Source organism: Trachurus trachurus, assembly GCF_905171665.1.
Source record: "Trachurus trachurus genome assembly, chromosome: 23".
Lineage (NCBI taxonomy): Eukaryota > Metazoa > Chordata > Actinopteri > Carangiformes > Carangidae > Trachurus > Trachurus trachurus.
The window spans coordinates 12,672,392-12,694,697 of record NC_139912.1 but is presented as its reverse complement, the minus strand read 5'-3'; the positions used below and the strand labels follow the sequence as shown (position 1 = coordinate 12,694,697).

At 42.5% G+C, this 22,306-nt stretch overlaps 1 protein-coding gene across 1 annotated transcript in view; it reads left to right on the top strand.

The window, feature by feature from the left end:
• The window catches only part of LOC311006558 (uncharacterized protein), a gene marked incomplete at its 3' end in the record, with an annotated part of 37,450 nt that overhangs the window by 5,206 nt on the left and 9,938 nt on the right, over positions 1-22,306 (top strand). The window contains exons 2-5 of the mRNA XM_083999404.1: positions 3,124-3,279; positions 8,654-9,264; positions 10,335-10,493; positions 20,191-20,328. Of these exons, the coding sequence (XP_083855530.1) occupies positions 3,124-3,279; positions 8,654-9,264; positions 10,335-10,493; positions 20,191-20,328 (1,064 nt within the window). The remainder of the gene's footprint in view (positions 1-3,123; positions 3,280-8,653; positions 9,265-10,334; positions 10,494-20,190; positions 20,329-22,306) is intronic.

The window sequence follows — 22,306 nt, the reverse complement described above, 5'->3', positions numbered from 1 at the left end:
ACATGGGAGTGCTTCACATCCTCACTTGTCTAATTTTTGAAGCTTGTAGATCCTTTCACAAAAACAGAACATGATTCGGTTTAATTATCTACATATGAATATCTGGCGGAAACTTGTCCAGGAAGAAACAGTCTGTCCTGTTAGTGTTAAAACATGATACTCAGGACGGAGCATAGGAATGAGTATTACATAGAAATGATGTAAGAAAATATGTAACAACATTTAAAGAATTGTATGAACTGGTTATCCTCTTTAGGCCATGTCGGGCGGTGGTGGCTGGAGCTGATCCCAGAATGCATCTTGGCGAGAGGCAGGGAACACCCCGGACAGGTCACCAGACTTATCACATTGCCACCACAAATTTAAATCTGGCCGGGCTACCGTAGTGGAAGTGGCTAACACTTCTGCCCCGAGTTAATGCTTCAACTAAATATAGGAGCAGCAGACGTTCTGAGGAAGCTGGTCATCAGTTTTCACTTTATACTGAAACACACTGACATCTAAATGCGGATATACACCCCTTAAAGGGATACGCCAACGTTTTTTTTTTCGTGTCTTGCCTCACTCCCGAGTCCGTGACCAGCAGATTGACACCATCCTTTCGACTGTGCGTGCAGTAACAAGGGAGTTAGAGCCGTATCGCCTGTAATTAGCTTAGCTCAAACGCTGGAAGTGTATAGGTAGTGTTAGCCTGCCTCCATCTAAAGTCATCAGAGACACTCTTCAGCAACTCTAAATGGAAACCGGTGGGCCGATCTTCGTCTCAGAGCTGACAAAACTCTCCGGTAAGGCATCTTGAGCGGTCAAATGCCGGTAACGGGACGAGATCGGTCAAAACGGAGGGTTAAAGCAAAGACGGTTTATTTTGGTTCAAGCTAGCTACATCGAGGGTAGGTTAGCTTCCTATTTCAAAGAAAAAGCACAAATTCTATCGTCATGGTTTTCTGTATGTAAAGGGCAACAGGTGTTTTATTTTGTGAAAGTAAAAAAAAAATGTTGGCGTATCCCTTTAACTCGATTTGTTGTGACTCCCCTCTGCAACTGCTGCGAGTTTGATTCCAGTGAGTTTCTGGTGTAGCTGAAGTTTACAAAGCGCCTGCTGCCGGCCCTCCTGTCTTTCAAAGTGATCTCTCTCCTGTGATCATCCAGACAGTGAAAGCCACCTGCTGTGTTCCCCTTGAAAACCGGCTGCCACAAGAAAGTCAGAAAGCAAAAACCGTGAAGAAGGGAGAAAAAAAAGTTTCAGTTTCATGCACCCCATCCATTTCTGAATCCTTTACATCTCTAGATTGTTGCTGCATTGCTCTGACAAAACTGTCTGCCACTGCTTTTAGATTTTAGTTACACACCGCCCGGTTTAAACTTGCAACCCACCCAACCCCCTCCAAAAAAAAAAACAAACATGAGATGGGAATTAACCACTGCAGCACTGTACCGGCCTTCCCGCCTCAGTGAGGTTCCCACGAAGTTCAAAAGGAAACCTTCTCTTTATTTTAAAGGGGGAAGACTCTTCTGTCAAGCTGTGATAAAACTGCTCGTTCTCCTCCGGTGTGTTCAAGGTCAGGTCAGCCACCTGGGATAATTTATCTCCCATTGCCGCAAAATTTTTAACTTTATGAATGTTGCTGCTCTGACATGGTCTGACATCTTTTTATAAATCTGGCACTAGATCTGAGTGAGCGCTCTTTTGTCGGCAGTTTCCTGTGGAGCTAAATTGATGTTTTGAAACAGGTTTTTTTTTTTTTTTTTTTCCCCACCAGGCATCTTACAGTGTCTGGTAATTTTACAGCTTTTTATTTGACATAGTTCTTAAAATGGTTTGTTAATGTCTTGGGCATTTCCTTCTTCAGGGTATGAGGGGGGAATGCATGTTAAATAGCAAAGAAAACAATCCACTTGAATTCAAAATGTCATGGTATTTATTTAAATATTATTGGAGGGAGTGTATCGATGTAACTCTAATTCTTCCACTGCTCCTTTAAGCCTTTTTACTTTCAAAGCATTTTCTCCTTTGATCCTGCAAACAGTGAGTCCAACCCCACTGTGTTCACTTTCCCACTCCTCACATCCACAGGAGAGTGAACAGTCTGAAAACACAGCTTCCTTTTAACGATGGATCTGACCGAGTTCAAAGAAAAAAAGTTCTTTGGGAAGGAAAAGAAAGAAAAGGCATAAAGAACTAATGTGGAAAAAATAAAGGCTTTTTTTTTTATCTCTCTTTAATTTCTTTATGGGAATATGAAAGGAAATAAAGATTCAAAGGACACAAAGAATAAAAAGGTTTGATAAATTGAAAGTTATTTTAAGGAAGGTGATGTTTCTCTGAGCTCAGCTGGAGATGGGAGATGTTAGTTTACAGAAAGCAAAAAAAAAAAAGATGTGTTTGTTAATGTGGGCACACTTGAGACGTGCCTCGACTTTCAGAAGGCACTCCAGAAACTGAAGCGGTGTATATGCGATAGTATGATATTTACATTTTAAACCGATGCTCTTATCCACAGCAATTTGCAATGAGTGTTGCATTAGAGCGCACTCCAGTTCCTCGATCTGTAATATTCCCTCAACACTCAAATGATTCTGTCAGACGGAGGGGGAGAAAGCGCTGGAAGAGGAAATAAAATAAGTCGAAAAAGCGGGGGAAGATTTTTTTTTTAGGCCTTTTTAAAAGCAGAGCAGCGTATTGACGGCGGTGGAGGCAGAAGAGGAAGAGGGATGAGTTTGCGGGTTGAAGCATGAGGTGTATCTAGATGAGATGTGGCTGTAGGGTTACGAGGGGGGAAAAGTTGCAGAGCGGCTGCTGCAGTCTTAAAAGGAAATTGGAAGGTCATTACACTGCTGAAGAAACATGCGAGATAAGACGAGAGGTTGCGGCGAGGGAGAGAGATGAATTTGTTGCAGCCAGGGAGAGGGGGGGAAAGCCAAAACACTCTGTAGGTAGGAGGAAGACCGACACGATAAAAAGTGGGGGAGAAAAAAAGTTAAGGGTGACGGCCAAGGTGAGGAACTTGGCAAGAGTTCAGTTGAGAGTGTGCGCGAGTAAATCGAAGTGAAGTGAGTAAATCTGAGCGCTCACCCGCTGTCTGCTGTCTGCTGAAACTTTCCTTCTCTCTGCTGCTTCCACAGAGAACTCCAACAAGGACAAGGCGAAGGAGAGAGACAGAGAGGAGCGGGAGAAGAAGAAGAAGGTCAAAGACAGAGAGAGGGAGAAGGAGAAGAAGAAGCACAAAGTGATGAACGAGATCAAGAGGGAGAACGGAGAAGTCAAGCAGCCAATTAAAGGTCGGTGGACGCACACACAACGTGCATACCAAGTGACTTGTGCAGACATGCAATTAAAAATGTCCTAAAGTCTACCATACAGTGATATCTAGACTAGAGGATAAGATCTTTGTTCAGAACCAAAAAGCTCTTAATTCACAATCATATAAAAATGGAAAAGCACATGAAGTTGGAGCCAGCAAATGTTTTGCATTTTTGCTTGATAAAAAGATCAAATCTGCGCTTGAATGTTGGAAACAGCGGCTCAACTCTTAAGTCTCCTTGCTTTGTGTGTTTCTTAAGCTCTCAGTCACATCTTGTGTCCGTCCTCAGTGGATGGAGCTGCGTACATGTTGTGGACGTTGTAGTTGACAACTGCTACAACTGCACAGAGAGACAGTAGTTGGTGGCACATGACCCACAGGCTGTCTGTATGGAATTTCAGTCATGTGACAAGTGGCTGTATAGATATATGGGGTTGTTGGGATTGTGGCCACTGTGTGCGTCTTGTGTTGAGGATTTTCTTTCTTTATTTGTTCCAACCAATGTAATTACTAAATAAACATACCAATACACAATACTTTCCTATTCCATGTTTGGAAAGGAACAGGAAGAAGCCTGACCCCCACTCAAGTGTACTGAAATAACCTTTCAGTCACTGAGCAATAGTCTTGAATTGAAATAAACAAAACAAGCAGATAACAAATTTTCAATCAGACACTTTGCACTAATAAAGAGATTTTCGTTACTTGTGTCATAACTTCTGATTGTTTTTTTTTGTTTTGTTTTTTAGCATTTTCTTCAATTGAGATATGTTTGTACAGGTGAATATCAGAAATGTTGCTTTATTTCCTGTGCATCAACGGTCCGTTAACTGCACTGGTAGTAGATTTGTGTCATTTCCCCAAATTAAAGAGTTAGGGTTAGATTTGTGTAGAATTATATAATATGCATGTTTTGCATGATTTAAAAAAAAATGTAATACAACCAGTAACGTTTATAAATTAGGTCAGTTTTTATGCATAGAAATTATGTAATGAAAGATGTTTTATGATGTGATGTATCTATTATTATTTTATTTCTTTACAGTCGACTGTATTTCATGGTTTTTCATGGCCTATTTTAGCAGCAGACAGAAGTTGACATGTTGACTCATGAGTGTTTGGGCGGTCTGTTGGTGTGAGAGTGAGGAGGAAATCGAACGCGTCGACGTGAAGTGGTGGCTCAGCGGGCTGAGCTACTCACCCCACAGGCTACTTGTTACATCTGTCTCTCCATCTCTCATCCTTTCCCCCTCTCTTCCTCTGGTAGGCACAGTTATGAAAACAATAGCAAACACCACAATGATGATAACGTTAAAGAATTAAAATGTAGTGGAGAATGAAAGTGGGGCAAAGCAGCTTTTAGTACAGACCATCGCTGGAGACATTTCCTGGATCCAGGCCAGTTAGAACGGCAGACTGACTGTCGTACGGCACGAGCACCATGTTGGACCTCAGCATGCGTTTTAGCTCAGTAGAGACACAGTGGAGACCTGCTGCTAAGGTAACCAAACATGGCCTACTTTCACAGGGCGCTGTACAGTAAATCATCATTATGTTTGTAACGTACAAGCAGCGTACGCGACTACATCCCAGTGGGTGTTGGAAAAAATGCTAATACTGTGCAGTAGCCATAAAAGGCCCAATATAGACCCATGTGTGTGTGTGTGTGTCTTTGTGTGTGTGTGTGGGAGAGAGCTCAGTAAAGTCTGACAGGGGTTGTAACTGTTTTATTTTCTTTCTTTGAGAACTAGATCCCTGGAATTAGGTTGACCTTTGAACTATGCCGCTCCCCACACGGAGAAATTTGGCTAAGGGTTTATGTAGTCTGACCTTGTGACACTGTGTGTGCTTCTGTGTGTGTGTGTGTGTGTGTGTGGCGCTGCCTGTGCATCTGGTAGCTAGGATTGAAACAGGAGAAGCTGCAGGACAGGCCAAGACAACGACGCCTGGAGCCCATGTTCATAGTGCAACACTCTGACACTTTGTCATTAATCCCCCTCTTCTTTTTTCCTCACTTTCTGTTTCTCCTCTTGTTTTTATCTGGCTCTCTGCCAAACACTTGTACACTACGCTCTCAGGTTAGCAAGACAAAACCAAAATAATTGTGTGAAGACAAGGACAAGCATCTTAATGTTAGATGATAGGGAAGACTGAAATGAAGTAAACAGATTTTTTTTTAATGACTTTTGTTATTTGGACAAAACTAACTGTAGACTTTACTTGTGGCTCAGGGGAATTGTGATTAATTAATCAAAACAGGAACCACAATGTTAATAGGTAATGAAAATAATAATTACTTGCAGCTTTAACCATCCTCAATGTCTTTGTGCACACTTGTGTAGTGCAGCATGTTTGTCTTTTCCTTCATGTTGGAGCCTGATCAGTAGCTATTTGTAAGAAGAAAGTAATACAGATACTGGATTCACAATTTCTAACATAAAAAAACACAAAACAAGAATACACCAAAGATGTTTTAACATTAGATTACGACATAAAAGAGCCAAAAATGTGTAATGTTGCAAAACATAAACTGGCATTAGTCAAACTCTCCATCGGCCTTTGTGTGGCTCTACTGAATGCACTAGTCTGTCCTCTGCTGTGCACACTTCACAAATGTGGCGGCAAGTTTCATTGCTGACCTTTTGACAGGAGTGAATTATTTGCAGAGCGCTGTGACGTAATCTCTATGTCTCTCTCTCTCTTTCTCTGTGTATGTGTGTAATCTGAGCCGCAGCTCCTTAAACTCTTAAAAACTTGACCTTTTCAGTCAGACACACCACACGCTGACATATACGCATGAACGCCATGTTTACTTTGATTGATGTGATTGTGTTGTAAAGCTGCAGTCAGACCGGGCCAGCGTCCCTGCTGCTGGTATGTCATGACCACACTGTGACATTTCAGAGTCTTACTAAGGCTTTGGCCACATACCGTAGCCAGTGGCTGCGGATGAAAATTACAGATGGATCATTTAGCAACTATTTCAGTCTTCCTACTTTCAGAGAACATAGAGTTATAGGAAAAAGGCTGGACATGGGAGAGATTGAGTAAAAAAGAGTCAAGTGTGTGTGTCAAGTCTGCAGTCATCCCACGGGAAAAGCCAAAGTATTCAATCTATCATGTGTGTTTACGATAATAGAGACACACTTGGATACACAGTGGGATATTGAATGGGAGTTGGGAGACCAGAGAGTAGTGAGTGAGTCATTTAATCACAGAGTGTAAAGTTTGCAAATGTTCAGAGTGACACAGAGATGGAGGGAGAGCTAGAAATTTAATCAGTGGGAGAGCGTTAAGTTTACAATTCAACAGGGCGACAGGGAGGGAGAGAGAGAAGGAAGGAGGGAGGGAGGGAGGGAGAGAAGGAGGGAGGGAGGCCAGAGGAAACATGTATAGGAAATCAATAAGCAGCAAACAGCCATTCTGTCACTAAGGCTTCTTTACTACCGCCGAGCCTCTGAGTGCGTCTTTGACTGGGTCCTTATCTGACCTTAAACTGATCATGACCACCAAAACCATAAAACGCCATAAAATACGTAAAACTATATTCAAATACAATGAACATGTTCTCACTGACTGTGTGCTGCTGCGTATTGGTGAACATCTCTCAGTGAAAAAAAAAAGCTTTTATTGTGAAGTAGCTGCAGGCAAAACAAGCTGGAAAATGTTTTCCATCCACTAGATAGAATACCAACTAGTTGCTTGATAAAACTTTGTCTAAATCATTCTGTATATTAATAATGTGTTTTTGTTTCATTGAATATTACATCTGCAGCACCTCGTTATTATTGTAATTTGAAAAAAAGAACTTTTATAATAATTTTTTTATTGCCAGGAAACAAGATTCATTTCCACTATCTATATTTTTGCAAATGTTAGATTACTCTCCATTACTTCCAATCTGTTTCCACATTCCACATCGCCGCCGTAATATCACACAACACATTTATCACACATCACATACTTTACCCATTTTTGTGCTTCTTCTTCTTCTTGTGTGGGTTGATGAAGGTTGAGGTTTTGGGAATAAATGTGTGTGTGTGTGTGTGTGCACAGTGCGCGTGCATACGTGTATGAGTTGAGAGAATTGGGGGAGGGTTGACTTGTGGGTTAAAGAGCTTTTGGATTAGTAGCCTGGCCATTGTACTGCAAATACCTTCTCTCTCTCTCTCTCTCTCTCTCTCTCTCTCTCTCTCTCTCTGTTGCTCTCTTTATTGCTCTCTCTCCCTCTCTCTCTCTCTCTGCTGTTTTTCATCCTGTCTCCGTCCTGTCTCATGTTGCTTTGAACGTGTGTGGGGTACAAACTAGACCGAAGGTGTGTGTGTTTATGTGTGTGTGTATGCGTGCGTGAGTGAGATAATGGCTGATGTTGGAATTATGCTGAGGCAGCAGCAGCAGCAGCGCCTCTATCAAAGTAACGCACTTACGCCTGCACACAAACACACACACACACGCACACACACACGTAGGGTAAATATATCTTGTTTACACAACCACTGGGCAGGAATGAACCACCAACACGTTTGTAAATGGACACGAGCAGCTTGGACACAACGCTACGCTACACTCTCTCACAGATAAATATACGTACAGTAGCAGGATGCATATACATACATACATAACATTTGCATGTTCCACATTGTCCTGCCCCCGGGGGCGTTTAAGAGATGGACTCACTCCCATGTAAAGTGTTATCTCTCTGTGCAGATAAGCCACTTGAAAGCTTGTTTCCCAGCTCCGTCATATCTGCTTTTCTCAAGGGATGCCATTTCAGGGCTCCTCAATTTATTTCACGTGCACACACACACACCTCAGGAGATGCTCATCATCTGGGAAAAGCTATGACTCATCTGTCACACTTGCTTAAAATAGTTAAGACTTATTGTTCTACCTATTGTTCTTTAAATAGGGGAATTCATCACTGAACAGTTTGTTATGGTGATTACAAAGCAGTGAAAATAAATAGCACAACAATCCAGTCGAAATGATGGTATTTTATTGTACATTGTTTCTTTTAGCAGACTCAAGAGCACAATCGGCACCTCATTTGTAGTTTTGCCAGTTTTTCCTCTTATTTTATGGATGTTTGTCATTTTTTCAGTGTAAAGTACCTTCTTACAGCAGAGGAGGTGTTAGTGTGTTGTCGATCTTCACATACCAGAAAGCAGAGACGGAGAGATTTCTATAAATCTGTCAAGAATAACAATGACTCCCTTTCTCCTTTAGGGCTTCTCCATATTAAGTTTTCCCTAATGTGTGTGTGTTTCCCTCTCCTGTAATAAGTTTGTTCCCTCTAAGTCATCATGTGCTTCCCTCTCTCTCTCTTCCTCTCTCTCTGTCCCGCTGTCCAGATGAAAAAGAGAAAGCCAAGGTCAACGCGGAGGAGCTGCAAATCAAAAAAGTGAAGAAGAAAAAGAAGAAGAAACACAAAGAGGGGGAGAAGCACAAACGAGTGAAGATGTACCACCGCTCCTGCCAAACCATCTGTGCCGGCCTGCTCCTCCTCCCTTCTCCTTCTCCGTCTCCAGCTCCATCCACCACCTCTTCTTCCTCATCTTCTTCCTCCTCGGCCGCCGACCCCTCACACAACTCCGCCCTGTCGCCGTTCAAGTCCCCGCTCCCGGTTCACCCGTCGCCCAACAGCAAAGCCTCACATCTCCAGCCTCCCTCTCCTCCCCTCGCCGCCTCAAAGTCCCTCTTTAACTCCTTGCATCATCACGAAGCTCCCAACTCCACGCCGTCCTCCCCGCTCCCCGCGGCGGTCAAACCGGCGCCGCGGAGCGCCTATCCCGGCTTGGCAGGTCTGGAGTTCGGCCCGTACATCCACATCGAGCAGCAGCCCAACGGAGGCGCTCTGGTGGCCCACGCCTACACCTCGCAGCTCTCCGCTCTCACCATGGGACAGAGACAGAGGTTCGCCCAGGAGTTTGTCACCCTGTCGTTCAGCGAGGACTCATCCCAGGTACTTTCTTTCTTTCTTTCTTTCTTTCTTTCTTTCTTTCTTTCTTTCTTTCTTTCTTTCTTTCTTTCTTTCTTTCTAAGTATATTTTTGGGCTTGGGACTGGAAATGGGGAAGCAGAGAGAGGGAGAATGACATGCAGTAAAGGGCCACCCGATGTGGGATTTGAACCGGGCCGACTGCAGTGAGGACTGTCGCCTCTGCATATGGGGAGCCATAACAAAGAAATACATAGAAATACATTTACATGCATTGAACAAACATGTCAACCCCCCACACCCCACACACCCTCCAAATGATTCCAGTTCTTGGTTGGGGATCAGGTTAGTGAGTTAGTCCATTTTGTATAGGAAAAAAGAGAAGGAACATATTTCTGCAAAGTGCCACTGTTTACACGCCCCCTGGCTCTTCATCGCCCGTGACAAATCTGTGCTTATTATGGGGTCCCAGTCAGATCTGATGACAGTTATCTTGTTGATGTTTTATTGTGTATGTAATTTTCTCTAAGGTGAGAGCTGTAGATAGCTCAGACAACCACTTGCTTACACTTGGTCTTCTGGTGTTTTTCCATGAGAGGGCTATTAGTCTCTTTGCCATTAACACACTTAAGTCTACAAATATTCGTTGATTCTTTTTAATCTTCAAATTATCTGGATATAAACCTAATATCAACAACTGTGGGTCTTTTGTTTTGTTTTGTATTTGACTTGTTTGTGTTTTGGTGTTGCTCTGCCTGTCGTACAACAAATTGCCCCCTAGGGGGATAATAAAGTTTTCTGAACTGAACTGAACTGAAGGGTATTTGAATCTGTAAAGCATGAATACATTGTTTTACTTCTTGCCAGAATTTTTGTATTTCTGTTCATTGCCAAATACAATGGAAAAATGTTCCTTTTTCCTCCTCACATTTAACATAAATATCAGGTGTAGCACTATGTATCTGTTTCTTTCTGGACTGATATACGTTCTCATCAACCAGTTGTATTGTAGTAATTTCAGGCGGGTGTGATTTGCTTTCTAATGTTTAAACCGTCAACATTATCTAAATGTACTGTGTTTTCCATGTTTTCCAGGCAGCTCATTATGTCATGGGGATCGTCCACGGAGAGGCCAGCTACCTGCCGGATTTTCTGGACTACTTCTCGACCAAGTTCCCATCAGCTCCCGTCAAAATGGAAATACTGGGAAAGAAGGACATAGAAACTACCACTATGGCTAATTTCTACTCTCAGGTAACTAACACACAGTCACAATCAAAGGGGAGCATGTGTGTGTGTGTGTGGGCTGTATAGTCTATTTGTTTGTTCTCATGAAGCAGTAAGTGTGATTTGAGGTCATGTGATGGTGGAGGGCACAAACAGGAAAGGCTGATGGCATGAAATCATTGCAGTTGTCCACGCAGCATTTTCTGCTGTTTATAAATGTCACTCTCACACATTGTACCGACACACACACACAGACTCGGAAGGAAGTGGAGGCCCACCAAGAACGGCTCTTCTCACCAAAATAGATCATGTTATTTTGTGTTGCGTATGCAGAGATGGCTGTACACTAGGGGTGGGACGATATGGGTAACTCACGATTCGATACTGTGGCGATATTTGGTCCACGATAATGATAATATCACGATACACGATATCTGCGATATTCGATATATTGCAAGAAATTTCATCAACGATATATCACGATATATGTGAATGAAAAAAAAAACATAAGGAAAAAGTCTCATGCATTTATTCCAAAACTTTGTACAATGTACAAATGAATAAACACTGTACAGCTGGAGACATTAAAGTGCATGAACATTAATAACATGTCTTATGTAATCCAAGACAGTGCTTTATGATACTGAAAAGTCAGTAGCAACTTGTTTTATGTAATTTTCCATTCATGGTATTTAAAAATCATTTTCTGTAACATTATAAGACAGCACCGCCCCCATTTTATACAAGTGCAAGTTACAACAACATATTTCAATTGGATTTAGGTCTGAAACATGATTTATTATTTGAAAAAAAAATTGGAAAAAAAAATTTTTTTTTGAATTTTTTTTTTTTTTTTTTGAAAAAAAAAAATCGATATTTAAATATTGAATATCGATATCGTATCGCGGTATAACGTATCGCGATATATTGCCATATCGATATTTTTGCCCACCCCTACTGTACACACACACAGACACCTTAGTTTCTGTTTTAGGTGCATCATGTTGCTGGCTCTTGTTGCACAGGGACAATTTGTGCCATTATTGTCGGTGAATGGAGTTTGGCTTGAGATTGAAACTTTGGCACTCTCATATGCTTTGGTGATTTTCACAAATTCAACATAGGAACGACGCGGACGCACCTACGTATAAATATTGTGTTTTTGTCCAAACCCAAATTGAATAGAAAGAGTCTCAAGTTTATCAATGAGCTTGAACGCTGGGTCAGTTCAAGAAAAATACAGATGAGTACAGTGACTTCACATCTTCTGCCTCAGTAACCAGCACTTTTTTTGTTCTTGAAAAGAAAGATTAATGCAGGACAGCTGATGGAACAGATTTAAGAAAGGAAGGGGGGGAAAGGAGAGAATAGGAAACTCAGGAGATGAATGAAGAGGTGGGTGGATGCCGGGAAGAAACGATGTAGATGGAGTACAAGTCACAGGAGATGATGAAGGGATGCTAGGGGAAAGAAAAAGATTGATTGAAGGAAAAAAAAAATCCCAATGACTGCTGCTGTGTGTGGATAAAAAGTTGTATTGTTGTGACTTTAACCATCTGCTGGAAGCATCTGCCTCCATCTGTCCTGCGTTAAGCAGCTTTTGGCATTTTCTACAGTACAGACATCGGATCGCTCAGGTTAATTTACAACTTTTTAAAACCAGAGTGGGGTCACTCGCCTCACTTCAGTCTCAAGAAAGAACACCTGATGAGCAGCCTGAGGCATTTGAACGCACCTCCAAGACAAAAAAGGCGACTTTGTACTTCTTAAAAAAAGATTTAATTCCCAAAAACGATGACAAAACTTACTTCAATATAAATGATACATTCCAAAAATAATGAAAATACCTTCAACTTAACAAAATGAGTAACTTAAACAATAGTCAAAAACGTTTTTCTGACCACAGCCTCCACATGGCCGACATTGTTCGACGTGTGACCAAATCAAAATGTGATGCTGCCTGCAATGGTGTAAGAAATTATAAAATGTAGCTCAATTGTTTCTACATAAAACTTACTCTTAAATACATTTCCAAGTCAACATATATATAAAACCATAAATTATGTATGTGGCGCAAGAATGATGTTTTAAGCAAACCAAATGGCTACAACACCTGAAGTGAGAGTATGGGAGGAGATCGACAGGAAAAGACAGAGAGAGCAAAAAAAAAAGCCGTGAGTAGGAAACAAAAAAAGATGACAGTACAGTAAGTAAGAAGATGAGAAAGGAAGATGGGAAGTGTGTGGAGTAAGAGATGCTGAGTGCTGTCAGGCAGGTGGCAGGTTCACAGCCAGTCAGGTTAGAGAGTCAGAACCTACACAAAAGCTGTTTTTCTTCTTCTTCTCCTCCTTTCAAAAAGCACAAGTATAGCAGCAGCAGCAGCTGTAGTGGGATGTGTGTCTCAGCACACTGCACGGCCTTTTGAGGACAACTGGAAAAACAAGAACTGCGTGTGAATGTGTGTGTGAATGCTGGTGGTGTCTTTTCCTGGATTGTCTCTCTCTTGTGTTTCACAGTGACACAGCCAGACCTCTTCATTTAGACTTGTCCCATGTCTGTAGTTCACTAATGAAAAGCCTTTTGTTGCCTCAAACCTCCTGAGTGGCTCCGTATGGGAGATACTGGCTGCTCTTTTTCCATGCGAGTGCAGGGCAGGCAACACCGGCTACCACACTGTGACCATGTGCGTGTTATGTGTGCGTGTGTGGTACTACAGGGGGCGAGAGCACAGTTTATGCTCTCTATCTCCATCCTTCTGGCTATTTTTTTTATTTTTTACTTGCTATGAAATATTCATAATGTTGTTCTGTGTGTTTCTGTCTGTTTTGGGCCAGTTTTGCCTCCACAAACACATCCCTGATCTCTGCGTGATCCGGAATGAATTAAATGAATGAATTAAACATCTAAATCGTCCGTTGTCTTAAGTGGAGTTTTCCTGTGTGTGTGTGTGTGTGTGTGTGTGTGTGTGTGTGTGTGTCCTAAGCTGTCCCTTTAAGAGTAGTGTTCCTTGCAGGGCTAACGTCATTGTCCACTGGTCTTGTTAATTTTTTCCCTCCCTCCTAGCTTTCAGCAGTGACCTTGGGAAGCAGACATACAGTCTACACACACACACACACACACACACACACACACACACACACACACACACACACACACACACACACACACACACACACACACACACACACACACACACACACACACACACACAGATGTGAGCATGCACTGTGATATATTTATACGCAGGCACAGGTGAACACACAAACACACAGATTAATGGTTTATCATGCACGTTTTATGTTTCTGCTCTGGATGTTGGCTCTGCTGCTTTCATGTGTATGTGTGTGTGTGTGTGTGTGTACGTGTAGAAATGAAAGAGAAAAGAAGGAAATATACAGCTGCTGGCAGTTGTTTTTTGTTTTTTGTGTTAACTTACAGTGTGTGTGGCAGTGTATGTTTTTGAGTATTTTGTATTCAGCTCCTGACTGAGGGTATTTCACCTCTGGTGAGGATTATTGGAGATTACAGAGCTCCATTGTCTCAGGGCAAGTACAGTTGGACAGACGATGTGTGATGTGCTTGGACAGCGAGGTAATTTGGCCTTTCCTGTTTAGACACTGAGGGCTCTTCATTAACGATCTGGAGCACGTGGTATACGTTCATATAGGGTGTGCCCGACTGCCTGTGTCTTTTTTTTTTCTTTTTAAATGCCTTTAATTGACAGGACAGTCGGAGAGGAACAGGACACGGGGAGACAGAGGGACAGATGTACTGGTTTTTATGTAAACGACATAAAAACCAGTCACTGTGCCAGGTGCACGGTTCAGAAGGGTTTTACTGAACCTCTTAATTATTCATGGGAATGTTTCAGGGGCTCACAAGCAATAAACCAATCACAGTGCTTCTCCCATTCCCTTTAAAAGTCAGGTGTGCATTCATTGCTGTCACAATGGAGTTAAATTGTACTTGGATTCAGTTTCAGTTGGTTACATAGTGTTGTTTTTGAGCACATTAGCTGCAAATGACAGGAACATACTGCCAGACCAGGTTTTGACGGTCGGTCGCGCAATCACTCTCCAGAGCCTCAAAATAGCCGCGTGCTGCTGACCAAACCTCATGTTGCCACCCCAACACGCCCTCCAGTGCACAAATAAGTAAAAGTCTATTTGCTGTTTAAACAACATGGTCTGAAAGGAGCACACAGACACTCGGGTTGGCTTTGCCCCCTCACTGCGCTGGGTGTACGATGGTGCCCAAAGTGTAATGATGTAGTCACAGCAGCAGAAGATTAATACTAAGCCAAAGAACAGACTGCAGCTTGTTGCGTGCGACTGTGCTCGCATTGTACTTGGGTGCTCACTCGTAGCCTTGTAAGAGCATTTACAACAATACCACACATGTAGAGTGGCTGACGGCCAGCTGGGGGCATGACTGGAAAAAACAAAAAATGGTCTGCAAATTATTTAACGGATGCGTTTGTGAACGTTTTATATTATGGAGACTTCTGTGGTTCATTTCTTCCTAACTTTTTTTTGGAACAGAAGTTAATAAAATAGTGCATATTTCAGCACCAATCAGTTAATTAATACAGTTTTTATTTTAATCACATGTAAATTTAGTTTCTTTGCTCAGAATATAGAAACAATATTTAGTTTATCCATCTCCACTGGATGGCCAACAGGACAAGATAATACAACCTGTGGGTTTTGTTAGAAAGATACTGAGACAGTTGAAGTTATCATGTTCCACTGTAACTCATTAAAGCTGGAGTATACAAAAAGGATGTACAATTTCATAATAAATAGTTTGGTTTGGATAAGTTCCCTAACAGCAGAGGCTGAAAATGAAGAAATGGGTGAATGAAATGAGTCTCCATGCAAAATAATGGCTTGCTGATTTTATTAAGCGTGGTATGTTGGGTTTCTCTAGAGATGAAGCAAAACTATATAAAACCCCCTGTGTCGCCACAAAATCTGATTTGACTTTTCCATGCTCTCGTTTTGACAAAAATAACTTTGGCTTCATGTCAGTTGATGCGGTGCGTCCTGCGTCAGAGTTTTTAGATCAGATCGTTATTTGTTTGTTATTAGTTGACTTCATCTCATCTGATTCCAGCTGCAGCCTCCTCCACTTTGATGCTCTCTAACCCCCGAGGCAGCATCCTTTTCACTTGGCCTCCTGCTCGGGGGCAAAGATGCTGCATCCGTACCCATGTTTACAAGAAAAAAAAAAGAGGGAGACTTGACTTTGGCATAGCATCAGTCTCGCATTTCAGCTGTAGAACCGCAGTGAAGCGGTGACACGGCTCCGGTGTCGGCGCAGTTTATCAAGGAACAAACAAGGAACCGCCGCGTTACTTTTAGTTCAGAATGTGTTTGTGCATTCACACGCTTCTCTTTGTGGGTGAGCCAAGGGAGAGATTATGTAAGAAGAGTGTGTGTGTGCGCGATTGTGTTCGAGGCACCAGTCAGCAGCCAGAAGCTTTGTTGTGACGCAGGAACAGTAATAGACTAATAGACTTAGCACTCCAGAGACTGAATGGGCATAATAAGTCAGAAAGAGAGACACACACACACATGGTACAGGGAGGAAGAGGCAGACAGGCATGCAGAGGTCAGGAAGGGGTCACACACAGAGAGAATAGCGAGATCGTGTCCTCACATAAACTCACTCGGCGAGAGAACGTGAAAGATAAGCAGCAGACAGGATGAAGAGAGAGAGAGAGGGAGAAAACTTGTTACAGAATTAACAAAAGGCTGAAGGAGACACGGAAAAGAGAGCAGGAAAGAGAAGAGCTTGATCTAATAGACTTCCCACCAGGGACCCGCCAGTATTATCAGGGAAGAGACGCAGAGGAGGAGATGGAGATGCTGACAGACAGACAAGAGAAAAATAGATAATCTGCAAATGGAAAGTAGAGAGGCAGGGAGATGATCTGTTAAAAAATACACTGCTTTTAGCCAAAGGAAGTGTCAGCAGGGGGAGAGATGACAGTTATGATAATTATATATAATAACGCCGGCTTTTTAATCTTTGTGAATTTGTGGACCTGGAATACCAAATGAGCTGCAGTAAATTTGAGACAAAGTAGTCACACAGTTTTACTTTTTTTATTCCTTTGTGTGCAGAATTTTTATTGTCTGATTTTTTTTTTCATTTGCTCTCTTATGTTTTGTGAAAGAAACAAGTGAATGTGATTGGGCTGGTTTGCCGTCTCACAGTGTGTGTGTGTTTACGTGCACGTACACGGAGGTGAAGAAGAACAGGAGCGTCTTGAAGAGTGCCGCTCAGAGGAAGTCTGTCACATTTCCTGTTTTCTTTCTGTTTGCCTTCACTTATTATAGACGAACTCTGTGCGTGCGTGCGTGCGTGCGTGCGTGCGTGCGTGTGTATGAATCACTGACTGTTAAATTTATCTGTATATTTCAGACACAGGTAGCGTCTCCTAATACTCTTCCTGTGATAGCGAGAGACTGTTCTCGTTGCGAACAACGTGGGGGTTATTCTGCAGTTAAATTATGCATGTGTAAACACACACACATGCACGCGCGCAGGGAAAACAGTCAGAAGCACAATAAGTATGCAGAAAGATGAGTGCGTTGTGTACCCCCACAGATGCACACTGCAAAAACTGTGGAAATGCACAAATACTCGTAAGCACCAAAGCGTTTAAATCCACGCAAACACATTTCCCTCCCAGTATCTAGGTCATTGACTCAGTGAGACTATTTAAAGTTGTGTTTATATGCGAGTGTGAGTATTTCAAGCGTCTAGTCATCATCATCTTAGGGAGGATGTTACACTGATGACAGTCGAGGCACTGGTGCGGTGAAAATAATGTGAAGGAGCCCACACACAGCTGTGAGGCCTGGCCTGCTCACGCATGATGAACTCATTCATTTAGTTAATTTGTCATTCATAAAGGAAATACACAAACACACAATACACACAGTCACATTATTATGTAGTCGACTGAGTGATTGATTTTTAACCTGCAACATCTGCCGAGTCCATTTTCAGCTTTATTTTATTTTAGATCATTCTAGATTGAATAGTTCTCTTAAAGGGATAGTTCAACATTTTGGCAAATTGGCCCATTGCCAAAATCCATATAGTCATAGCAGTAGGTTTGTTACCTTTAATTGTCAGTGCAAGCTATTTTTAGAACTGCGGAGCAGAGCCGCGAGCTGCTCAGAGCTACGTTACAGAGGCTCGTGGAATTTCTTGGTTTCCCTCATCAAACTCATGCCAAAATGTTGAACTATCCCTTTCATGCAACAGGCATTAGGATTTTCTAATTGTATAGACTTAAAACTGTTTGCTGGGTTACTGCTGTAACCCAGCTCTGAACTAAAAAGGTCATTTTCTCATGCTCGGGCTCAGATGTTGAAATCCAACTACATTTGATTTGAAAACATGGCAGTGATCAAAGTTTGACCATGAGGACCTATAATTAGCCGTGTCACTTAATCCGGCCTGTGGTGATGAGTTGTTATTTTGATCTCAACTTTAAAGACAGTTTCACTGTCGTTGACCCCTATAATCCTGTTTTTATGGCCAATCTCTATTCATTACCCAGCAGCATGTATAAATAACCACACTGCTGCACTGAGAACATTTCCCTATTAACAGCAACACCCCAGGGAAGAGCTGCAACATACACACACTCTCTCTCTCTCACACACACACACACACACACACACACCTGAGAGCTGCTGTGTCTTGCATGACTGGCCTCTTAGCAGCTGTTTGGGGATTTAGTGCCTTGCTCAAGGACACACCTGGGAGCTGCCAAGCCCGTCCTCTCCTCCGTCTTTTTCCAAGCCATTGTTCATCACTCCTCCTTAACTTCCCTCCTCCTCCCATCCTCATCGCTCTTCCTCCCTCCTTGTCACACACTCTCTCTCTCTCTCTCCCCTCTTCCCCTTTTTCTTGTCTCTTTCACATCTCTTCCTTTTTATTTATTCCTATCTGATGTCTCCTGCTCAACTGTCCCCTCTGCCTCACCCATTTTCCTGTCCTCCTCCCTCCCCATTTTCACCGTGTTATCTTGGTTTTCACCTCCTTACACCCCTTGAGTTATTTCCATCTTTGCCTCCATTTTTTTTTATCTCTTTCTCTCTTCTGTCTCCTCGACAGAAGTTTCTTCTCCTCTACAGCTTGTCTTCCTAAACTTTCTCTCCATCCCTTTCCTTTCTCCTCGCTTCTCTCCATCTGTCTCTTTCTTTCTGCCCTGTTTATCCTCGCTCTCTCTCCTCCCTCTGGTCCATCTCTCTCTCTCTTTTTATCTCTGCCTTGTTGTCAAGTGGTGACTCACTGGAGGCGTGCAGCCAAGGATCTGGCCAGCACACACACACACACACACACGCACACACACACACACACACACACACGCATCCTGATCCGCCAAGAGTACAGCATGCAGGCCACATGCTGCACGTACTGCACACACACATGCACAGACACACAAAGACACTGTTTATGGCCAAGGGTATGGGAGATGGGTTAGACAGACACACACACACACACACACACACACACACACACACACACACACACACACACACACACACACACACACACACACACACATGCAATGCTCTGTCAGCCAAGTGAAGAGCAGCTAACAGTCTGTTGAGTCACACCGGTGGAGCAGAAACTGCCAACACTCTCACATACACTGTCTGTTTTAACATCCAGTGATGATTAACAAGTTCTTCTCTCTTTTGTTGGACAAAGTCTCACTTTGTGTTCCCTCCATCAAACTGCAATCCAACCATATTAATACACATATTGTACTGATGCATTCTCTATTTAAGGACTTTCCTGATGGTTTTTATATTTTTAAGTACCAGTTATGTGAAACACATCATGAAACAAATGGAAGAATACATTATAAAGAATTATTCTTATCATATGGCAACTCTGTTTGGCTTCAGGTTCAGCACCATTTTTTCTTTTCTTCATGTAATTATTAAATCATTTATCTCAAAAACTAATTCAGATATTGGTTACACAAATTCAACCAAATGAAGAAGAGCTGCAAGCAGCTGTTTATCTTCATTCTAAGGTGTCACGTGTCAACAAGATTGGGAATGGGAACGCTGCCCTGGAAGATCCCTGACGGAAATATCCAGCATGTTTTAATCATGATTAAGATGTCCAAGAGGAGGTCAAGGCCAGAGAGGGGTTACTAAACCAGGACATGATGCGGTAGCAACATTTACACTCCATAATGACCCTGCAACTCCATGACATGATATCCATAAATTAATATCTTGATGATTCAGTTTACACTTCTTTACCCTTGTTAGAGATGGGTACATGTTTCTCAGAGACAGGGAAAATGTGATGCTGTGAATGTTTGTGGGGACTGCAGTCCTTTAGTTTTATAATAATGTAATGATGATATAGAGTTTGCTGCGTAAAACTGATTTGAAATCACATTATGTAATAGTGTTTGCTTGCTCTCAGCTAGACACTGAGATGTAATATGAAAAGTTTGCTGCAGTGTTTTTTTTTATCCACCTGCACTTGTCACCTCCTTCTCTGAGGAAATCCACAGTATTATATATTTATCTGTCAGGAGCTAAACTTCTGCAGCTGCTGTCTGACTGAACACTGAATCAGCCTCCTCTGCTCTCTGTAGTGTTAGAGTAACATTACAATATCACCGTCTGGCGTCTAATATGTGTTTCTCTTTTTGTCCTTCTGTTCGCCGCAGGTGAGGAAAACGTACAGTCACGGGACATACAGAGCCGGGGCGATGAGACAGATCAGCCTGGTGGGAGCTGTGGACGAGGAGGTCGGGAATTATTTCCCAGAGTTCCTTAGCATGCTGGAGGAGTCGCCCTTCCTGAAGGTGAGTAAGGACAGGATGACTGGCAGTAATCCCAAACAGAAGCAGCAGAACCTTGAATTTAAATGGGAGTAAAGTAGGCCACAATTTACAGCACGTTTCTGTACCGGGAAGTCAACGAAAATCCATCTCACGAATGTATAGGTTTATTCTTTGGAAAAGGCAGAATTATGTCCTGAAACATCTGGAGACTTGTTTTCATAGAACAGAACAAATAGTGCATTTGTTAGGAGCTACGTTCAGAAACAGGATTTATACTGTGTGGTCTATGCGGTGTTACGGCCTTGTGAGTATTTACAGCAGCAGGACAGGACGGTGTGTGTGTGTGTGTGTGTGTGTGTCTGTGTATGTGTCTGTGTATGTGTGTATATGTGTATATGTGGAACCGAGCCAAAAGAAACTGAAAGCCGTCATGTTAACAGAAGAAACATGTCACCCGGTGCAACAGTGTGGCTCACTGAGATGCTTCTAGTTCCTGGATGGCAATGGAGCCGGTGACAGGGAGAGAGACAGGAAGGGCAGTGAGAGCGAGGGAGGGGACGACACGCAGCAAAGGGCCACAGACCTGGACTTGAACCTGAGCCGTCGTGGTAACAAGTGATCCACCAGGTTTTTGTCATTTCACGGCATCCGTTTACAGCATTTACATCGAAACCTTCAGTGTTGCATCATTCAGGTGTCATGTTTGTCATGTAGGTTTACTTAGATGTGGAGGAAAGAGCTTTCGAGGAAAACTGTCAAAAATGCATTTTATTTTCTACTACAGGTTTGTCTCAATAAAGGAGAATATCACAGAAAAGTTTGTTTATGTCAGTAATTCAAGTCAAAAAGTGAAACTAATACATTTTATAGATCCATTACACACAGAATGAAACATTTCATGTCTGTATTTATTTATTTTTTATTTCATTGTCATGGTTATAACTGACATTTAATGAACACCTAAAATTCAGTATCTCAAAAAATCAGAATATTACAGAAGACCAATAAAAAAAAAGCATTTTTAATTTGGAAATTTTGACATCCTGAAAAGTATGTCTAACTATCTATATGCACTCAATACTTGGCTGGGGCTATTTGACTTGAACTACAGGAAATGAACCTTTCCATGATATTCTAAGTGTGTCCCTCGTCTGTTTGACCAGTCAGTATTTTGTCTTTTGCCTCTTCGGTAACATTGAAGAAGATGTATTGATCATCCTCTGCTTCTCTCTCTGCTCTCTTCACATGTGTGTCACTATCTGACTTCAGAAATCGAAACAAAACTACAGCGAGACCGCTCTCTGATTGTCAAACAACACAGCACGCCTTGGGAGGATTTGTGGCGATGTTATGCGACAGCATTCAGCCGGCAGCCACTGCTGTCGCACAACACCACAATACCTTTTTCACTGAAATATAAAGTATCCTTTAGGGTACTCCTCTCACAGTTTACTTGCTTATAGCTCATAAACAGTCCGTGCATTGTAAATGTGCACTAATGCAGCTATAAACTAGATGTGGGACCCAAAATATTTCAATATATTTCCACCGCCCGATTATTTGGAAATGACACAAACTAAACAGATGGTGAGCGACACAAACGTCAACAACAACACACCTAATAATCTCAGCGGTGGCAGACAAACAAGAGGCGTTAAGTGGCGTGTCACGGTGATTTGGTGCAGCTTCCAGCTCCGGCTCAGGAAGTCCCTCCTCCTCCCGCACCGACCGCCATAAACCGCCGTGTTTCACCGCTGAAAACGCAGGCCAGGCCGTGTGACGAGCTCTTTCTGCCGTTCGCTATCCCGCGCTGACACTTCAAATCTCCCGCATGCAGCGTGGAGGAGCGGCGTCGTACGCTGAATATCAAAAGCCACACATCCGCAGGCGCTTCCTCCTATCCGTGGAGAGTTTTGGCTCTGATTTGTCACCGTTTCTGAAACATCCCCGGTTGCCAGTGACAAGTTTCGCCATGTGATTTTTTTCCTCTTTTCTTTTT